Genomic DNA, 18,337 nt, shown 5'->3' with positions numbered 1-18,337 from the left:
CAAATAGATTATTTTTTCCCCTTTTGTCCTTTGTACAAAAAGATGCCCAGTTCTGTATTCTTGATCCTTTACCATTTTTCCATGGCAGGTTTTACTCTCATTTAATTTTTAATAATTTTTGTCAGCCTCTGTCGTTTTACCAGCAACCATATATGTCATTTGGCAAGAATACAACATGACTTCATGCCTAAATATGTAAAATTTATAGGAGCAATTATAATCTATTCTAGAGTTGTTTAAAAAGAAAACTTCAAAGAAAAATTAATTTGTGTTTTAAGAGGCCAAATTATATGGCTAGTCATGCTCGGAAAGAACTTTGTACACTAATAATCTTGTATATCAGTGTCTTTCATAGTCAGTATTTACAGTGTTAACAAAGAATTTCATTGTGGTGAAAGATAACAATTATAAAACACTGGTTACTTTATTTTCTCATTACCTAGTAAAATGTGGTTAGAGTCTTATGCAATAGAATATTTTGAATTATTGTTGTCCTGTTTTGTGTATAGGCTACTGTTTACCTGGAATAAAGTGTAATAAAACTTGTTTTTTAGCTACAATATTAAGGGCTAATTACTGACTATTTTAGGTACCATTTGGCTTCATCAACATAGGTAAAATCTCTTTTTTTAAAAGCCTTTATAAAATTATTAAATGAGTTTGGATTTGTCCTTAGGTGTGCAGGAAAATAGCTATTATTTTAGTGTATGACAAGTCTTATATTAATTATTTTTGGAAGTCTACAGTGAATGGTTTAGCCCTTTTGTAGACAATTGAAAATATGGACACTTTAAAATTCTTCTATTGTCTTTTATCCATTTTAAACTGTCTTTTCCCCAGTGATTTTTTTCATGTAGAAACTTAGAATGTAGTAGAATATTAAATGCTTATTAAAGTATTAGATTTGCATTGTATATTTTAAAATTTTAGCTACTCCTTACATTTACCATGTTTCTGTTCTTTAATAAAATAGATACAATCTTTTCATTGTGGTGCTAAACCAGAACTTGTCACTACCTCTTCCTAGAAGATAAGTGAATATTTACAAACCTGATTCTTTGATGAAACAAATCTGAATGGAATTAAAATGTTTTGTATTATAATTACTTCATATAGTTTTTTGAAATGTAGTAATCTGAATACGTGTATGTGCTTTTTAGAAAGAATCTTCAAGAGGGAGACATAGGGAAAAGGAAGACATAAAAATCACTAAGGAGAGAACTCCAGAAAGTGAAGAAGAAAATGTAGAATGGGAAACTAATAGAGATGGTAAGTTTCCAAATCTCTGTTTATATAGTCAATTCTTGATTATTCACTTTGTAGAGTTTTTGTGGGCTTTAAAACACGCTTCAGCTGTGCTCTCCCTATTGTTTCAGAATCATCTTATTGACCTGTTTCTATCTTACTGTAAGGCAGAAACCGGCATATAGTAGCAGTACAAAGGCAGGGAAAGTAGTTTGTGTATTTCAACTTTCCCATCCTTCTCTTTCCCTCTAGAACTTTATTGTGCATCATCACTGTTCTCTGGGATTTTATTACATTTACAGATTTTTTAATTCCTCAAACTAAGTTTTAAAAACTTAAATCTAAATGTGTTTGTTGTTTTATGTAGTGTTAAAAGGGAGATTTTTAAATCTTAAGGACCTGGGGAAATTATTTTCAAGAAATTGTTGACTTTTCTACAGCTTTCTTACTGCTCATAGATGACAAACCTAAAGAGTTTAAGAATTTAAACAACTTTCTCAGTGATTAAGCTGAAAACTTAGGCCATGGATTAGAAAACTACAGCTTGTGGGCCAGTCACTAGTTTTTGCAAATAATATTTTATTGGAACACACCCATGTCCATTTGGTTACATATTGTCTGTTGCTACTTTTGAGCTACAGTGACCAAGTCCTTGTAAAACAGAACTAAGAACCTGCAAGCCTAAAATATTTACTACAATATTTCCAAATGATCTCTGAAGACATACAGGCTGAGACTTGAAAAGTAACCTAAATGTTTCTTCAGTAATTAGAATATCAATACTTATTAAGGAAATTTATTCCATCTTTAGACAGTGCTTTCTGTTAAAAAGTTGCTTCCAAGAACAAATAGGAAACTTTTTAATGATCAGTTCATTGAGATTTCATCATCTAATACCTCTTCTACAAAATAGCAGTAAAGGCAGCTATAATATCCCATTGTAGAGGACTAATTAGTTAATATATTGAAATAAGATATTACAAACCATAACTATTCAAGTTTGGATAGCTAACTTTTCCTAAATAATAAGGGATTAACTCTTTTTTTTTTTTTTTTTTTGAGACATTTATTATCGTGTCACTCTGTTGTTGCCTGGGCTAGAGTGCCCTGGCGTCAGCCTAGCTCAAAGCAACCTCAAACTCCTGGGCTCGAGTGATCCTTCTGCCTCAGCCTCACGAGTAGCTGGGACTACAGGCATGTGCCACCATGCCCGGCTAAATTTTTCTATATTTTTAGTTGTCCAGCTAGTTTCTTTCTATTTATAGTAGAGACGGGGATCTTGCTCTTGCTCAGGCTGGTCTCTGAACTCCTGAGCTCAAAGGATCCATCCGCCCACCTTGGCCTCCCAGAGTGCTAGGATTATAATAAGCATGAGCCACTATGCCAGCTGGGATTAACTCTTAATACACCCAGTATTCTTCCTTTTCTTTTTAATTATTTTAGATAAAAAACACTTTTAAATGTATTGGATGCTTATCTTTACAAATGGAAATTTTCTTCTTCTAATTAATAATAATCTTAGCCAATTGTTGAAAATTTAGCAGATTCAGAAAAGCCTGTCAGTTCTTTCCTTGATTTTAAAGTAGCTGTTAAACCTTCTCCATAAATCTCCTGTGCTTTTATTTCTCCTTTTTATGGTCTACTACACAGCAATGAAGGAACTCTTCATCCAGGAACTCGCTCAGCTTTCTCCTGCCACACCCACAAACTAATCTTTTATTCATGACTAAACTTTTTTGCTTCTCTTTTATTCAGTGTAAGAGGCCCCCCTCCTGCTATGTAAGGTTAATATATTCCCTTGTATTCTAGATCTGATTTCCTCCTATCTCAGCAATTTTGTTCAGTTATTATATATTCTTTTCTAAATCTTTAAAAATCCATTTTCTCTTTTCTTCATGTTACTGTTAGCTAGTACTATCTCCACTTAACAACTAAATTCTTACAAGAGTTCAGTAACTTACTATTTCTACTTTTTCACCTGATACTTATTAGTTAATCTTCTGACCACCCAATTCTCCATTAAAAGCTCTTCAAGATCACTAATAACCTCCTTTTTGGTGACTAAATGGAAAAGTACTTGTCTCTATAAGACCTTTCTATAGCATTTGATGCATCCAAGAGCTCCTATAGTCTTAAAAAACACTCTTCCCTGGGCTTCCATCTATTACTCTTCAGTTTTCTGTCTTCCTGTTCAAGCCCTTCAGTCTTTTTTCTTTTAATTTCAGCATATTATGAGAGTGCAAACGTTAAGGTTACATACATTGCCCTTGCTTCTCCTCCCCCTTCAAGTCAGAGCTTCCCGTCCATCCCCCAGACAGTGCGCATTGCACTCACTGTGTCTGTAAATACCTATCCCCTCCTCTCCCCTCCCACCTGCCTGACACCCAATAAAAATTTTTTTTTTTAACATTTTGGTTACATTTTATATCTTTGCCTCTCCCTAGCAAGGGTTAAATGTATGCCCTTCCTCTCCACAATGCTCACCACATCCCTCAGATGTGGGTCTGTTCCCCCCAACCCCCAAATCCCTGATGAACATCACCACCCTTTGAGCACCATAGTATTAATCAGTCAGTACCAATTTGCTGGTGAGTATATGTGGAGCCCATTATTCTGATCTTGTGTCACCTCACTTTGGATAATGGACTTAAGCTCAATCCAGGATAATATAAACGGTGCTAGCTCGCTGTCGTTTCTTAGAATTGAGTAATAGTCCCTTGTAAACATATACCAAATTTTAATAATCCACTCATGAATTGATGGACACTTGGGTTGTTTCCACGTCCTTGCAATAGTGAATTGTGCTGCCATAAACATTTGGGTGCAGATGTCTTTGTAATAGAATGTCTTATGCTCTTTGGGGTAGATGCCTAATAATGCTATTGCTAGGTCGAATGGTATTTCTATTTTTAGCTCTTTGAGATATCTCCAAATCTTTTCCACAGAGGTTGGGCACTAATTTGCAGTCCTACCAGTAGTGTAAGAGTGTCCCTGTCTCTCCACAACCTTCCCAGCATTTGTTGTTTGGGGATTTCTTGATACAGGCCAATCTCACTGGGGTTAGATGATATCCCACTGTCGTTTTGATTTGCATTTCTCTAATGATTAGCGATGTTGAGCATTTTTTTAATATGTTTGCTGACCATTATTCTGTCTTCTTTAGAAAAGTGTTCATTTCCGTTGCCCATTTCTTGATGGGGTTGTTTGATTTTTTCCTTGTTAATTCTTTTGAGCTCTAGATAGATTCTTGTTATCAGACCTTTATTGGAAGTGTGGAGAGCAAATATTTTCTCCCATTCTTTCAGTCTTATATTGAGTTTTCTTGCATTCTGTCTGTCCCACAAATGTTGATTCCCAAAGCTTTGCACTTGACTACCTTCTTTAACCACTTTGGTACGATGCTCACTGGCTGTGAAACCTTGCCCACAGCCAGCACTCATAGTCCGCATGATAGTTTGTGCTGTGCATTGACGACGAATCCGTTTTGCTCTTGTGATGAGGAAAGCTTGAATGCACTGAAAGTTTGTTTTACTTTACAGGCAGCTTTACTTGTAATGTAAATCAGAATGGGTAACATACATATATGTTTTCATTATGTTATTTTTAAATGTTCACAATTTTATTTTGATAAATGGGCATGGGCAATGTATGTAACCTCAACACTTATACCCCCATAATACGCTAAAAAAAAAAAAACAACAAAAAAACCTGTCATACAATTGAAAAAAAAATTAGAAAACTTGTATCACGACTGTTGGCTAAAGTTGATGCTCAGCTGTGCACCTTCATATCACGGTTGTTGGCTAAGGTCGCCGTGCACGTTCATCTGTGGCTGTTGACTATAGTTGATGCTGGGCTGTGCACGTTCATCTGTGGCTATCGACTATAGTCAACGCTGATACTGAAGTGGTTAAAAAATATCTAAAGTGATTTTATTACAAGAGCCTTTCATTTAGGAAATTCTTTTCTTTTCTTTTTCTTTTTCTTTTTTTTTTTTTTTTTTGAGACAGAGTCTCACTCTGCCCTGGCTAGAGTGCCGTGGCGTCAACCTAGCTCACAGCAACCTCAAACTCCTGGGCTCAAGTGATCCTCCTGCCTCAGACTCCCAAGTATCTGGGACTACAGGCATGTGCCACCTTGCCCGGCTAATATTTTTTTCTATTTTTTAGTTGCTTTGGCTAATTTCTTTCTTTTTATAGTAGAGATGGGGTCTCGCTCTTTCTCAGGCTGGTCTTGAACTCCTGAGCTTAAGCATCTCCCAGAGTGCTAGGATTACAGGTGTGAGCCACCGCACCCAGCCTAGGAAATTCTTTTAAAAGGTGAGCGTGAATGTCTTTAATGGTAGTTTTACATCCAAAACATCCACATGGCAGTTTATGTTTTCCCTTGATCGAAACTCATAAGTTCAATCATTGTGTGTCTCTATGATTTTAAAGTACCGATTAAGGGAATATTGAAGTATGGAGTTAGTCACCTCAGTCCCTGGATAGTGAGACTAAATGGGTTTAATAGACTTAGCTTCTGCATTGTCAATCTAAAGTACATAGCAATTTTAGCTAGACTCAGAAGAAATTGGTATATAGTATTGTTTCTTAAACTTTTTGGTTTCAGGACACTTGTGCACTCTTTTAAAGTACCCCAAAAGAGCTTTTGTCTTTGTGAATTTCATGTTTCAGTAATTGCCATATTAAAAATTGAACTTAGGAAATTTTGAAAATGTTTATTAATTCATTTAACAATGACAATAAATCTGATATATACCTTTATGAAAAATAATGGTACTCTGCAAAGCAAAAAAAAAATATTGTGAGGAGGTAGCAGTGTTTTACATGTTTTTACAAATTGTTTTAATGTCTGGCTTAATAGAATACAACTAGATTTTCATATCTGCTTCTGCATTCAATCTGTTAATGGTGTCATGTCTTCTGGAAAACTCATATACTCATGAGAGAATTAGTAAACCAGACAAATAACATGCATTATAGAAACAGTTTGATCTTGTGGAACTCCTGAAATTGTCTGGGGGAAACCCCACCCCCTAGTCCTCAAACCACTCCTTGAGAACCACTTGTCTATAGAGACAGTTTATAAAACTCTTTTGGTTGCTTTCTATTTACCTAGCCACCTTCTTTTCTCACTTTTAATTTTTCCTTCTAGGTTAAATCATGCTCCTGGGGCTTCTTTACAATCTATGTATTAATTATCCAAATCAATTAATATTAATAGTAAATTACTAATATCCCATAACACCCCACCCCATGGTTCTTTTTAGTCACTGCCTCCTTTACCCCCACCTCCCAAAGGTAACTACTGTCCTTATTTCTAGCACTATTGATTAGTTTTACCTGTTTATAAGTTCTATATAAATGGAATCTACAGCATGTATTCCTTTGGTGCCTAGATTGTTTTGCTAGCAATATTGTCTATGAGATTCAACCATATACTTTATTTCACATAGTTATAGTTTATTAGTTCTTACTGCTATATAATATTTTATTGTATGGATATATCATAATTTTTTCTACTGTTGATGAATATTTGAGTAATGTCCAGTTTGGGGTTATTGGGAACAAGATGGTAGTACTGTTCTTAAACATATTTTTTGGTAAATATATACTTAATTTCTCTTTAGTTTATGCCTCAATGTGGAATTATTGGGCCATGGAGTATGTATTTGTTCCTTTTGAGTAGGTAATGCCAAATCAAAAATGGTTGTATCAATTACCTATATGGTATTTTTTGCCTTTTTCATCTTAGCCATTCTAGAACTGTGTAGTGGTATCTCATTGTGGTCTTAGTTTACATTTGCCTAACAAAGTTGAGAACTTTTTCACATGTTTATTGACCATTGTACAATGTATTTTGTAAACTATTCCAAATGTTTGCTTGTTCTTTTGATTTTTTCTTATTGATTATAGGAATTCTTTTTATAATATAGTCTGGATATGAGGTTTTTATCAGATTTATAATACATATTGCAAGTATTTCCTTCCACTCTATTAGTTGCAGAGTAATCTTTTAAAAGAATAAATTTGTTCTTTTCGTTCCTCTGTTTAAAAATCTCTTAATTTCCCATAGCATCCACAAGCAGATACTATACACATTCTTTTTGTGCTTACAAAACTTTTCATTATTGGTTGCTTCCTAAATTTCCAGTCCTTACTCCCAAATCTGTGGCTTTTTATTTGGTTCCTTAAACAACTTCTTTGTTCACCATGTGTACCTAAGGACCAATACAACAACAGAAAAACAAAAGTATCACTGCAATAGAAGAAAATGTATGAAAATATTTTGGTAGTTTGGGAGATATATACATTCTCCTAAAATAAGGCATAAAACAGAAGCCACAAAAGATTTGGTTACATAAAAATTAGAAATTTCTGTGTAACTATAATAAATATAGGAATTAAAGACAAGTAATAAACTAGAAGAAAGTATTTGATTGTGTAACATATGTAAGCATTAATAGAGACACTATATTAAACATATAATGAGCTTCCATAAATATGTTAGAAAAAGACAGTCTAGTTAAAAAATAAAAGTAAAAATATTGAATCAGTAACTCATAGAAGAAATAAAAATAGCCGTTAAATGCTCAACCTTACTGTAGAGAAGTATTCATGAAAATGAAGAGACAGCATTTTTCACCTATCACTTTGGCGAAAATTAAAAAATGTTAGCAGGTGGGAGTTTACAGTGGTAAACTGTTTTGGAGTCCAGTTTGGCAATATTAAAAATAGGAATTAACTTTTGTTTGATCCAGCAAATGTAGTTTGAGAAATATCATAAAGAAATACTTGTACTTGTGAACCAAAGTAGGTATCAGAATGTTAATTGAAGTCTTGTTTATAATAGCAAAATATTGAAAACAAACTAAGTGTCTGAGAAGGAAACTGGTTAAGTTACTCTGAAATGCTTTGCAGATGTTAAATAAAGATGGTTGACCTGTATGTGTAACATGGAAAGATCTTGTTTATACAGCAGTGTTTGTAGTTTGGGTCCCATTATATTAGAGAAAAATGTAAAGACTTATTTTTATGCATATAACACTAAATTATTAGTGGTGTTACCACTGGAGTGAGGATGGTTGTGGGAGGAATATGAAGGAATTTCATATTTTATTCCATGTACTCAGAATTGTTTAAGACTTTAACAGTGTGCTCATAAAATGTGTCATAAAGTTAAGAGGAAGTACCATATTTATAATCTGTAATCCTTATTCATAAATTTTTTATATATTTGTGACTATTTTAATGTAATAAATTATTAGAAGTAAAATTGTTATATTAAAGAGTATGAATGTTCTTAAGACTTTTACCTATACTGATAAATTATTGAACGTAATAGATGTACTACTTCTAATTTACATTGCTACCACCAAAGAATGAGCATGTCCTTTGTACCTTTGCCAACAATTAATAATATAATTTTTAAAAAGTCTCCTTAATACATGAAAAAGTCATATTTATCATTTGCATTTCTTTCTCTCTTTTCCTGAATTGTCATGTCCTTTGCCCATTCTTCTGTTAATTATTAAGAATTCTTTGTGTATAAAGAATATCAATCTTTTCTTACATATTGCACATATTTTTCTGTTATATATTCTTTAAAAATCTCTGCCTTGTTAAATACACCATTCTAATGATATTTAATATTTTCTGGTTACGTAGAATCATTTATATGAATTGGTTTGAGAGATTGTCATCATACTCCAACATAAGATGAGTAATCAAATTTAGTTAACACAGATAATAAATATATCATTACTCTCTAAGTCCCCAAACATGAATGGATAGTTTTCATTCTAATGCGTTTGAGCTGTAAGTGACAATGATATTCATTTTCTTGTGCTTTAAGTGGTCAAGTAGGACTACTTTATGATTTCTTAGACTTGTGTTCATTTTATTTCTTTATCCCAGGTTAAGAAATGATCTAATGTGCTGAAAGTGTAGCTTGAGAAGGCACCTTAGTTTGTGAATGATCAAGCCCAATTCCTATGTTAGGGTAGAAGTCAGTTGAAATTCCCTCTTCCAGGCTTCCTGGCATTTATGGCAAATGAAGGTGAGGGGTTGGGTGCCAATGCCAGTAGGCACTGAAAATTTCACTCTTCCTTTTCCTTTCTCTTTTTTAAGCAACTTTCAGTTTTTTGTGTTTTTTTTTAAATCAGAAAAGATTAAATGGAAATATCCATCAGATCCATTGAGATGGACAGTGCTAATCTAAGGAAATAGTACAAATCACTTGTATTGAAAATTTTTATAAATCCTTAAAAATTAGCTCTTGTACACATTCATATTAAAGTTAGTTAACTTTATTTTTAGATATGAATCAGTTGTCTCATTAAAAAAAAGACAAAACTATAGAAGTAATGTTTGCACACCTGATATAATCTGACTTTAGTAATGCATCTTTAAGAAAATCAAGGAGATCATGAACCATATCATATGAAGCATGAGATAAAGAAGGCTTTGGTATTTTTAAGTCTTAGAATATTCAGCTGAGTGCCTCAATTGTATATTTTGAAATCCTATCTTTTAACAAAATACCCAATCCCCTGAAACCCAAAATCACTTCCAGAAAACCCAGAAACCTTGGAAGTGTTTAGCATTTCTTAAGGAAATCAATCATGGTGATTTTTATCCTTTATAGAAACAGTATTTATTTCTTTTACAAGTGTTATTCTGATGAAAGAATCGGCCATTTAAATTTGTATTTAAAAAGTTGAAATTGAATAATTTGGGGTATTATGATAATTTCTGACAGTAATTCAATTTTTATTTTAAAGATTCTGACAATGGAGATATTAATTATGATTATGTTCATGAATTGTCATTGGAAATGAAGCGTCAGAAGATACAGAGGGAATTAATGAAGTTGGAGCAAGAAAACATGGAGAAGAGAGAAGAAATTATCATTAAAAAGGAGGTATGCTATTTTTTACAATAAATCTGTTAGTAATTAATAGCAACATTGATGTTAACTCAGCTGCTTGCTGCATCTTAAATTATACTAGGATACTGATCATTAATCAACTCACTGTATATCAACTACTCCATATATGTTAATCATTTAATCTTCACATTAATAGATAAATAGGAAATATTTTTGCTATTGAACAAGTGAGCAAAACTGAGGCTCTGTTGCCTAGAGTCATTAGCTAATAAAAAATGGGCTTTGGATATACAATATGTATGTCTATTTCAGGCCCATGCTGTTTCTAGAATGCCTTGTTTCTTTTCTAAACAGTAGAGATACAATTTATTTGAATATAATTTGTGATTTTTCTGAGATTTTAAAATTTCATAATTTTAATTTGCTTTATTGATATTAATATGTTTTAAGCAATTAGCTATCATGTTGGTAAAGGCATAGGTTCCGGAGTCAGACTTGTCAACTGATGGTGGCTATAATACTTAATTTGTAATCTGAAGTAGGGTGTAATTTCAAAATACTGTAAGTCTTGTTGTGCCAGGAGTGGAGGAATTTCCGAATTGACTTACTGAATTCTTTTGAAAGGTTTCACCAGATGTGGTTAGATCAAAATTGTCTCCATCACCTTCTTTAAGAAAGTCTAGCAAATCACCAAAGCGAAAATCAAGCCCCAAGTCATCTTCAGCTAGCAAGAAAGACAGGAAGACATCTGCAGTATCTTCTCCCCTGTTGGACCAGCAGAGGTCAGTAGGGTGATAAATAGTACCAGAATGAAATAGCTTTTTTCTGTGATACTAGTAAGAATTACATAGTAGATTATAAAATATACTTTTAATACTTTCAGTATTTTTTGTAAGCTTATTTATTCCCTCCAAAAGTGTGAAATATTTTATTAAAATGGAAATTATAGAGAACAATAAAACAAATACCTGTCACATCCACATAAGCTTCAGAGCTTTCTATTTTTTAAGAAATAAAACATAACAGGGAGGCCGGGCGCGGTGGCTCACGCCTGTAATCCTAGCTCTCTGGGAGGCCGAGGCGGGCGGATTGCTCAAGGTCAGGAGTTCAAAACCAGCCTGAGCAAGAGCGAGACCCCGTCTCTACTATAAATAGAAAGAAACTAATTGGCCAACTGATATATATATAAAAAATTAGCCGGGCATGGTGGCGCATGCCTGTAGTCCCAGCTACTCGGGAGGCTGAGGCAGCAGGATGGCTTGATCCCAGGAGTTTGAGGTTGCTGTGAGCTAGGCTGACGCCACGGCACTCACTCTAGCCTGGGCAACAAAGCGAGACTCTGTCTCAAAAAAAAAAAAAAAAAACATAACAGGTACATTTCCTATTCTTCCCTTTTGAATTTGGTGTTTATTTATGATACTTGTGCATGTGTTTGTACTTTCATTAATATGTGTTTTTGCAGTAGATAGTATTACTTTCCAATCTATTTAATTATAATACAGATACATTATGACTTTTCTTCTGCAACTAGCATTTTCACTTAACTTTTTTTACATTTATCTATATTGATGTATATAACAATTCATTTATGTTAGTATTTGTACTATATATTTAATCTACTTTTCTGTTGTTGAACATTTATGTTGTATCTAGTTTTAGAGCTTTTGTAATTTATACACAGTAAACATTCTTCTTGTCTCTTTGTGTACATAATTGAGAGATTAGATTCTTTATAGCATATACTTAGCAGCATGAATATATTAATATTTAGAATTACTGTAGTAGCCAGTTGAAGAAATTAAAATAGAAATTATTAAATATAATTACATTGAGGGATTATGAATAAGAGATGAAGCACATTTTCATTCAATGTAATTCTGTACTATTTAAATTTTATTTTGATTAAAGTACATGTACTAATTTTATTTTTAAAAAAAACTAAACTAAAATCTTCTCCCTCATATTTGATCAATTGGTAAACCATGTCTATCTGACCCCATAATGAAAGTCATATTTACTCCTTCCTTCCACTTTCTAAAGACTAACCCTATTTCAGACTCTACTTTCTGCCTAGATTATTATATCATGCTATTAACTGTATTACCTTTATGTGCTGTCCTCTCTCCCACACAGATACATATTTTCATTCAGCTGCTTCAACCCATTCATTTTACAGATGCTGTCAAAGAAATCTTAAAAAGACAATCCCAGTTAACTTCTTATACTATTGAAAAACTCAGTGGTTTTCCATTTTATAGAATGAAATTCAGGTCTTTAGAATGACATTTAAAGTTTGATCTTTCTTGTCAATATTTTTGTGTAGTTTCCTCCTATGTATCGTCTTCTCCCCTCAATCCTTCAATCTCTAGCTCAAATGCTAAATTTTTCATTAAGTTTTCCCATTTTTCCTTACTGAACATAATTTCTGCTCCCTTTGTGTACCTATCAGATTTTGTTTATACTCCTTATTAATATTAATTGCCTTTTGTATTATATTTCAGCTGTGACACACATCTTTTACAACCTCTATTAAATTTAAGCTCCTTGAAGATTGAGATCGTAATGGTTAATAGTTCCATCTTCCCATAGCACCTACTTTGCATAGAGCTTTGCTTCTAAGAAGGTACTCAGTAAAGTTGACTTGATCTTCTTTGTTCCTGGGATCAAGTAAATATTGGAAAGGGGTATTGCAGAAGTTGAGCCATGGAATTACACGATCTACCCCACTTGCTCTTTATCCTCTTGGCTAACCAATTATATAAGTTTCCCTCAGTTCCATTTATTTCTTCAATAAACTGCATACAAGAAATATCCTTTATTTTCTTATCCTTTCTATTCAAAATCCTTGAAACTTAATCTCTTCCTATAAAGTTTTGATAACTATTTAGATGAAGGGTTAGTTTTCATCCTCTTCTTGTTCATATAATCTCTTACTGCTTTATTAGTAACTCATCTTTTGATAAATATTTGTCATAAATAATTATACTGGTTTAACTACTGTATTTCCTGTATTCTAATATGTTGTTGACTTTAAGATCCACCATTAATTTAGTAACAGAAGCAGAAGGACCTGGAAACCAGCACATTAAAGATACAAAGAAAACATCAAATTGAGTATAGCATTTCTTTAGCTGTGCAGTTTTCATTGCTTAGATTGTGTCAGATAATTAACTTTTAGTTTTATGGCTGGATCATACTATAAACTGTTTGAAAACATATTAAGCAGGAGTAAGGATTAGAATTCCAGTTAAAATTCAACGTAGTATTTCAACCAATGCCAGTAAGTCAACTGAGGTAACAATCAAGTAAACACACTTCTTGGTCTTATTAGGTTGTCATATGGAGGCAGATATAATTACTGACAAAACTCAACATTTTTCTGTCAAAGTTGGCATTTTTCTTTGACAATCATTGTGAGATACAGTCTGATGGTAAGATTTATCCTGATGTGCGATTTAAAATCATAAATATATTATCTATTTTGTCCATCTGTATTTTTAATATTAGTTTTCTGTGGGGCGCGGTGTCAACGCCATTTACAAGTTGGCGCCTGTTTCCGGCTTTGCCTAGAGCAGCAAACAAGTTCAGCGCACGCGCAATTGTCGGTTGCCCTGTGGTGCAAGCATGCAAACGAAGGGTCCTGCTATGGACTAATGCTTTGGTGGCTCGACAGCTGAGCGGCCTATCCCAGCTTAGGGGTTGTGCTTCGAGGGTATATAGCAGCCTGCGCGCTGCTGGGCTGGGTCTTCCGCATCATGTAAGTCTAAAGGGAACCCCATTAAAGCACTGTCAGAAGAACTCCGGTTGCCGCGTCTTCCTTGCTGGCGAGGCGGGCGCGACAGTTTTCTTTAGGTAAATTTTTATTTATAGCTTGCTCTGCAAATAAGTATGAAGTATGTCAACAGCTGTTTTAAAGAAATAGTTTTGGGGAGAGACAGATAAACAATTTAAAAATGATAAAAGTAGACAGGTGGGCTTTATGCCTCAAAGAGGAAGTAGACTCTGTTCCACTAACAGAATCATCAGTTGATTTAATCAATGTAAGATCTGTTGACTTCAGACTGGCTAAAACCAATTTTGGCCTCTTCAGTTGGAAAGCATTATAACTTCATTGTGTTTTCTAACGACTATAATTTTAAGGGTAATGTGAAGAAATTCTGTACTTAATAAGTACATTAGGGTAATCCTAGTTTTGATAATAGCTAAATTCCAAAATGTCAGTGGTTAATTACAACAGAAGTTTATTTCTTGCTCATGTGAAATCAAAATGGGTATTTCTGATTAACAGGTGACTGTCCTATATACATGCAGGTTCAATAACCCAGGTTCCTTTTGACTCTACTTTCTTGGGCTTCCAAGGAAACCACAGAATGGAATGTACCAAGAAAAATTTGAGCATTGCGCTTATTTAGCTCTATAGTTTAAAATTCCCTGGCACATGAGTGTCCTTTGAGATTGGGCCTGCAAATGGTATATATATATATCACTTCCGCTCACATTTCTTTGGCCAGATCATAGTCACTTGGCCACACCTAATTTCAAAAAAGTATAGATAGTATGGTTTAGCACTGTGCCCAGGAGAAAAGTTTTGTAAACACTCAGCTAGTTTCTGTCACAGGCAGTAATGTGAAAGTACAGTTTGTGTTAAGAATTCCTCCATCGTTTTATCTTGAAATTTTTAAAAGTAACTTTTGATAGATGCCAACTATTAGTTTTTATCTTTAAAATAGAAAAATATTTAGAAATACAGACATTTATCACTTGTCTGTTAGGTGTAAGTTTGAGTCATCACGTAAATATGCAGTGAGATATTTGGCTAACGTGGTTGTTGGCAGAAGACAAGGATGAAAAATAGATGCGGTCATCATATTTTAGTAATTTCTGACTTGCTTGGGTGGTTAACCCTATCTATAAAAATAAGAAATAGGGCTAGTGAACAGTACTTAGGTGATGGGCACACTAATCACCCTGAATTAAGCATTATAAAAGCTATATAACAAAAACATTGGTGCCCCCTTAATATTTTGAACTTAAAAAAAAAAGAAATAGGGATAAAGGCTAAGAGAGCTAAATTTTCTGAATGCTCACCATGAGTCATTTATATACTTTTATTTTTTTTTAATCTTAGAAGCAATTTTGAGGAATTTATTCTTTTATAGGTAAGGAATCTTGGGACTAGAGAATTCTAGATAATAGGAAATAAGTTCTAGGATTTAAGGTAAGGTCCTCATTTATAAGTGAAATGAGTAGATAGTGAAAACTTACCAATGTGTGAAGTACCAGACTGAAACTCAGAGCAGATGGCTTATATAGAAAACAGGAATAGTCCTTAATAATTAATTAATTTATAAGGGTAGTATGATTTGAAAGAGTATTACATTTATAGGATTAGAGCAGTTAATCATGAACAACACAACAAACCAATCTGTGAAAAGGATATTTTGGAAGAAAAAAATTTGCAAACAAAATAGCAGAATAATGGGATTGCCAAATTTAGACTTAGTAGAATGCAGGCTACTTAAATAAAATAGCAGAATAATGGGATTGCCAAATTTAGAATTAATAGAATGTGTGCTACTTAAAAGGAAAAATTAGAAATTAAAAGACAAATTTAAGATATTTGAAAGCAGATGAGGGCAGTTAATCATGAACAACAAAACAAACCAGTCTGTGAAAAGGATATTTTGGAAGAAAAAAAATTTGCAAACAAAATAGCAGAATAATGGGATTGCCAAATTTAGAATTAGTGGAATGCATGCTACTTAAAAGGAAAAATTAGAAATTAAAGGACAAACTTAAGATATTTGAAAGCAAAAGGAGAGATGGAAATGACAGAAAACTATGACATGAGGGAGTGGCCCAAGAGATCCAATAACTGTAATAAGGAGAACTGTACAGACTTGGGTCATATGGAAAAGTGATGAAATAAAAATAGAAGACATTCAGTAAAAAATGTGAAGTTTCAGATTGAACCAGTTCATTGAGTGCTGGAAAAGTTTAAGAAAAAAAAAATTTGGTGAAAATTATTTCTAATGAATGATTTCTAAGGAATAATGTTTTATAAATCTCCCAACAGAAAAACCAGGTCACCTGAATAGTTTAAAAAAAAAACATTGACTGTCTTTGGACATCTTATCTACAGCACTAATGTTACAAGGTATTATAATATTTATAGAGCTCTGAGGAAAAGGATTTTGACACAAAAATGCTGCATTCATTCAAACTGTTGTTCAGGTATGAGGCAAAAACAGCCAGTTTTAGATGCGTAAGGAATCAAAGTTATAATATTTACATAAAATTAAGTGCCAAAAAGAGGCACTTAAAAAGGATAATTTATACACAAAAATCAATTACAGGTAGATTAAAGACTTAAATGTGAAAGGCAAAATTCTAAAATGTTAGGGGACCATCTTTGTGATCTAAGAGTTGGGAAAAATTTTTTAAACAAGATTCAAAGATTTAAGTGAATGTTTACTAACAATGCTTGAGATTTCATTTATAGATGATATGATTGGGTTTTCTTTATAATGATGAAAACTTAGAAGCTACCAGAAAACCTTATCACTATGAAATTATTTAAAGAAGTTAAAGATGCTGGGTATGGTGGCTCATGTCTGTAATCCTGGCATTTTGGGAGGCTGAGGCAGGAGGGTTGCTTGAGGCTAGGAGTTCAAGACCAGCCTGAGCAAGAGCAAGACCCTGTCTCCACAAAAAAATAGAAAAATTAGTCAAGTGTGGTGGCACATGCCTGTTTTCCCAGCTACTGGGGAGGCTGAGGCAGAAGAATTGCTTGAGCCCAGGAATTTGATGTTGTAGTCAACTGCGATGGTGCTACTGTATGCAAGCCCAGGTGACAGAGAGAAGTTAAAGAGCATCTATTCAAGGAAATTCTGTGTCGTCTATAAATGATTACCTAAATCTACTTTTTGTTGTAGTAGAAAAAGATGCTGATAGTAAGTATATGTTCAGTACAAAAAAATCTTACAAAATATTATAATAGGATATTTCATGAATGTGTGTGACAGAGAGATTAACAGCCATTTCTAATGATGAGAAAATAGTTGTGACCATATATATAGTAATTCCAGTTGTCCACTTTTTGGTCTTGTTGCCTGTGCCTCTGGTGTCATAGCCAAGAAATCATTGCCAAGTCCAATGTCATGAAGCTTTTCCTCTATATTTTCTAGTTGTTTAAGTCTTTCTTCTAGTAGTATTAGGTCTTAGATTTAACCCATGTTGAGTTATATGGTACTAGGTAAGGGTCCAACTTCATTCTTTTGCATGTGGATATCCAGTTTTAGATGAGCAGTTAGAGAAAGAAAAAGATGTGAAAGTATATGCAAGATATTAAAAATAGTTATCTTTTTGTAGTAGAATTATAGGTAAATTTTACTTTCTTAATCTGTGTGTCTACATAAGCTGTAAAAGATGCTGTTCAAGCAGTCATTTTATAGTATTTTCTTTTTTGAAAGTCCCTTCCTATTAAACCTCTTATCTTTCTCAGAAATCCACCCTTTAAAATTAGGTAATAATAAGCAGTGTTAGGAAAATAAGTAGCAACTAAATTAATTCTTTACTTGTTTTTGTGAGTTACTTTTTTTTCCTGGATGTTGGTTACTAATATACAAAATAGTAAAGGGCAAGTAGTTGAAAAGCATACTGACATTTTTAAAAAGTGCTTTAAAAAAATCCATTTGGCCTTTCAGAAATATTCAGATGTCTAATGACAGCTTTGTGTTACCTTCAGGAATTCAAAAAGCAACCAAAGTAAAAAGAAAGGACCACGCACTCCAAGTCCACCCCCTCCTATACCAGAAGATATTGCTCTGGGGAAAAAATACAAAGAAAAGTATAAAGTAAAAGACAGGATAGAAGAAAAACCAAGAGATGGAAAGGAAAGAGGACGAGATTTTGAAAGACAAAGAGAAAAAAGAGACAAGCCGAGGTAAGTAGTATCGTATGTTTTTAATATTACTTTTGTATAATCTAGAGTATTTACTTTTCAGAAGCTTTTAGGCATTTGTCTAATAGGTTTTTTATTTAGTCTAATAGGTTTTTGTTTGTAAGTATGTGCATGTGTGTTTAATCATTCTTATAATGAGTCATGGATAATTCAATAAGCTTTAACTTTAAAAATTTATGTTTGAATTTTTAAATTGTGGTAAAGAACAAAATTTACCATTTTAACCATTTTTAACTG

At 33.3% G+C, this 18,337-nt stretch overlaps 1 protein-coding gene across 4 annotated transcripts in view; it reads left to right on the top strand.

Annotated features, from left to right (window-relative positions):
* Positions 1–18,337, top strand: part of ZC3H13 (zinc finger CCCH-type containing 13) — an 87,640-nt gene that overhangs the window by 24,055 nt on the left and 45,248 nt on the right. For all 4 annotated transcript variants that reach the window (XM_012782713.3, XM_012782718.3, XM_020290368.2 and 1 more), the window contains exons 5-8: positions 1,161–1,269; positions 10,031–10,170; positions 10,762–10,919; positions 17,885–18,082. In XM_012782713.3, coding sequence (XP_012638167.2) covers positions 1,161–1,269; positions 10,031–10,170; positions 10,762–10,919; positions 17,885–18,082 — 605 coding nt within the window. The remainder of the gene's footprint in view (positions 1–1,160; positions 1,270–10,030; positions 10,171–10,761; positions 10,920–17,884; positions 18,083–18,337) is intronic.

The sequence above is a fragment of the Microcebus murinus genome, chromosome 13 (assembly GCF_040939455.1).
Source record: "Microcebus murinus isolate Inina chromosome 13, M.murinus_Inina_mat1.0, whole genome shotgun sequence".
NCBI classification, from domain to species: domain Eukaryota; kingdom Metazoa; phylum Chordata; class Mammalia; order Primates; family Cheirogaleidae; genus Microcebus; species Microcebus murinus.
The sequence above is the reverse complement of the archived record's forward strand: the minus strand, read 5'-3'. Positions and strand labels throughout refer to the sequence as shown.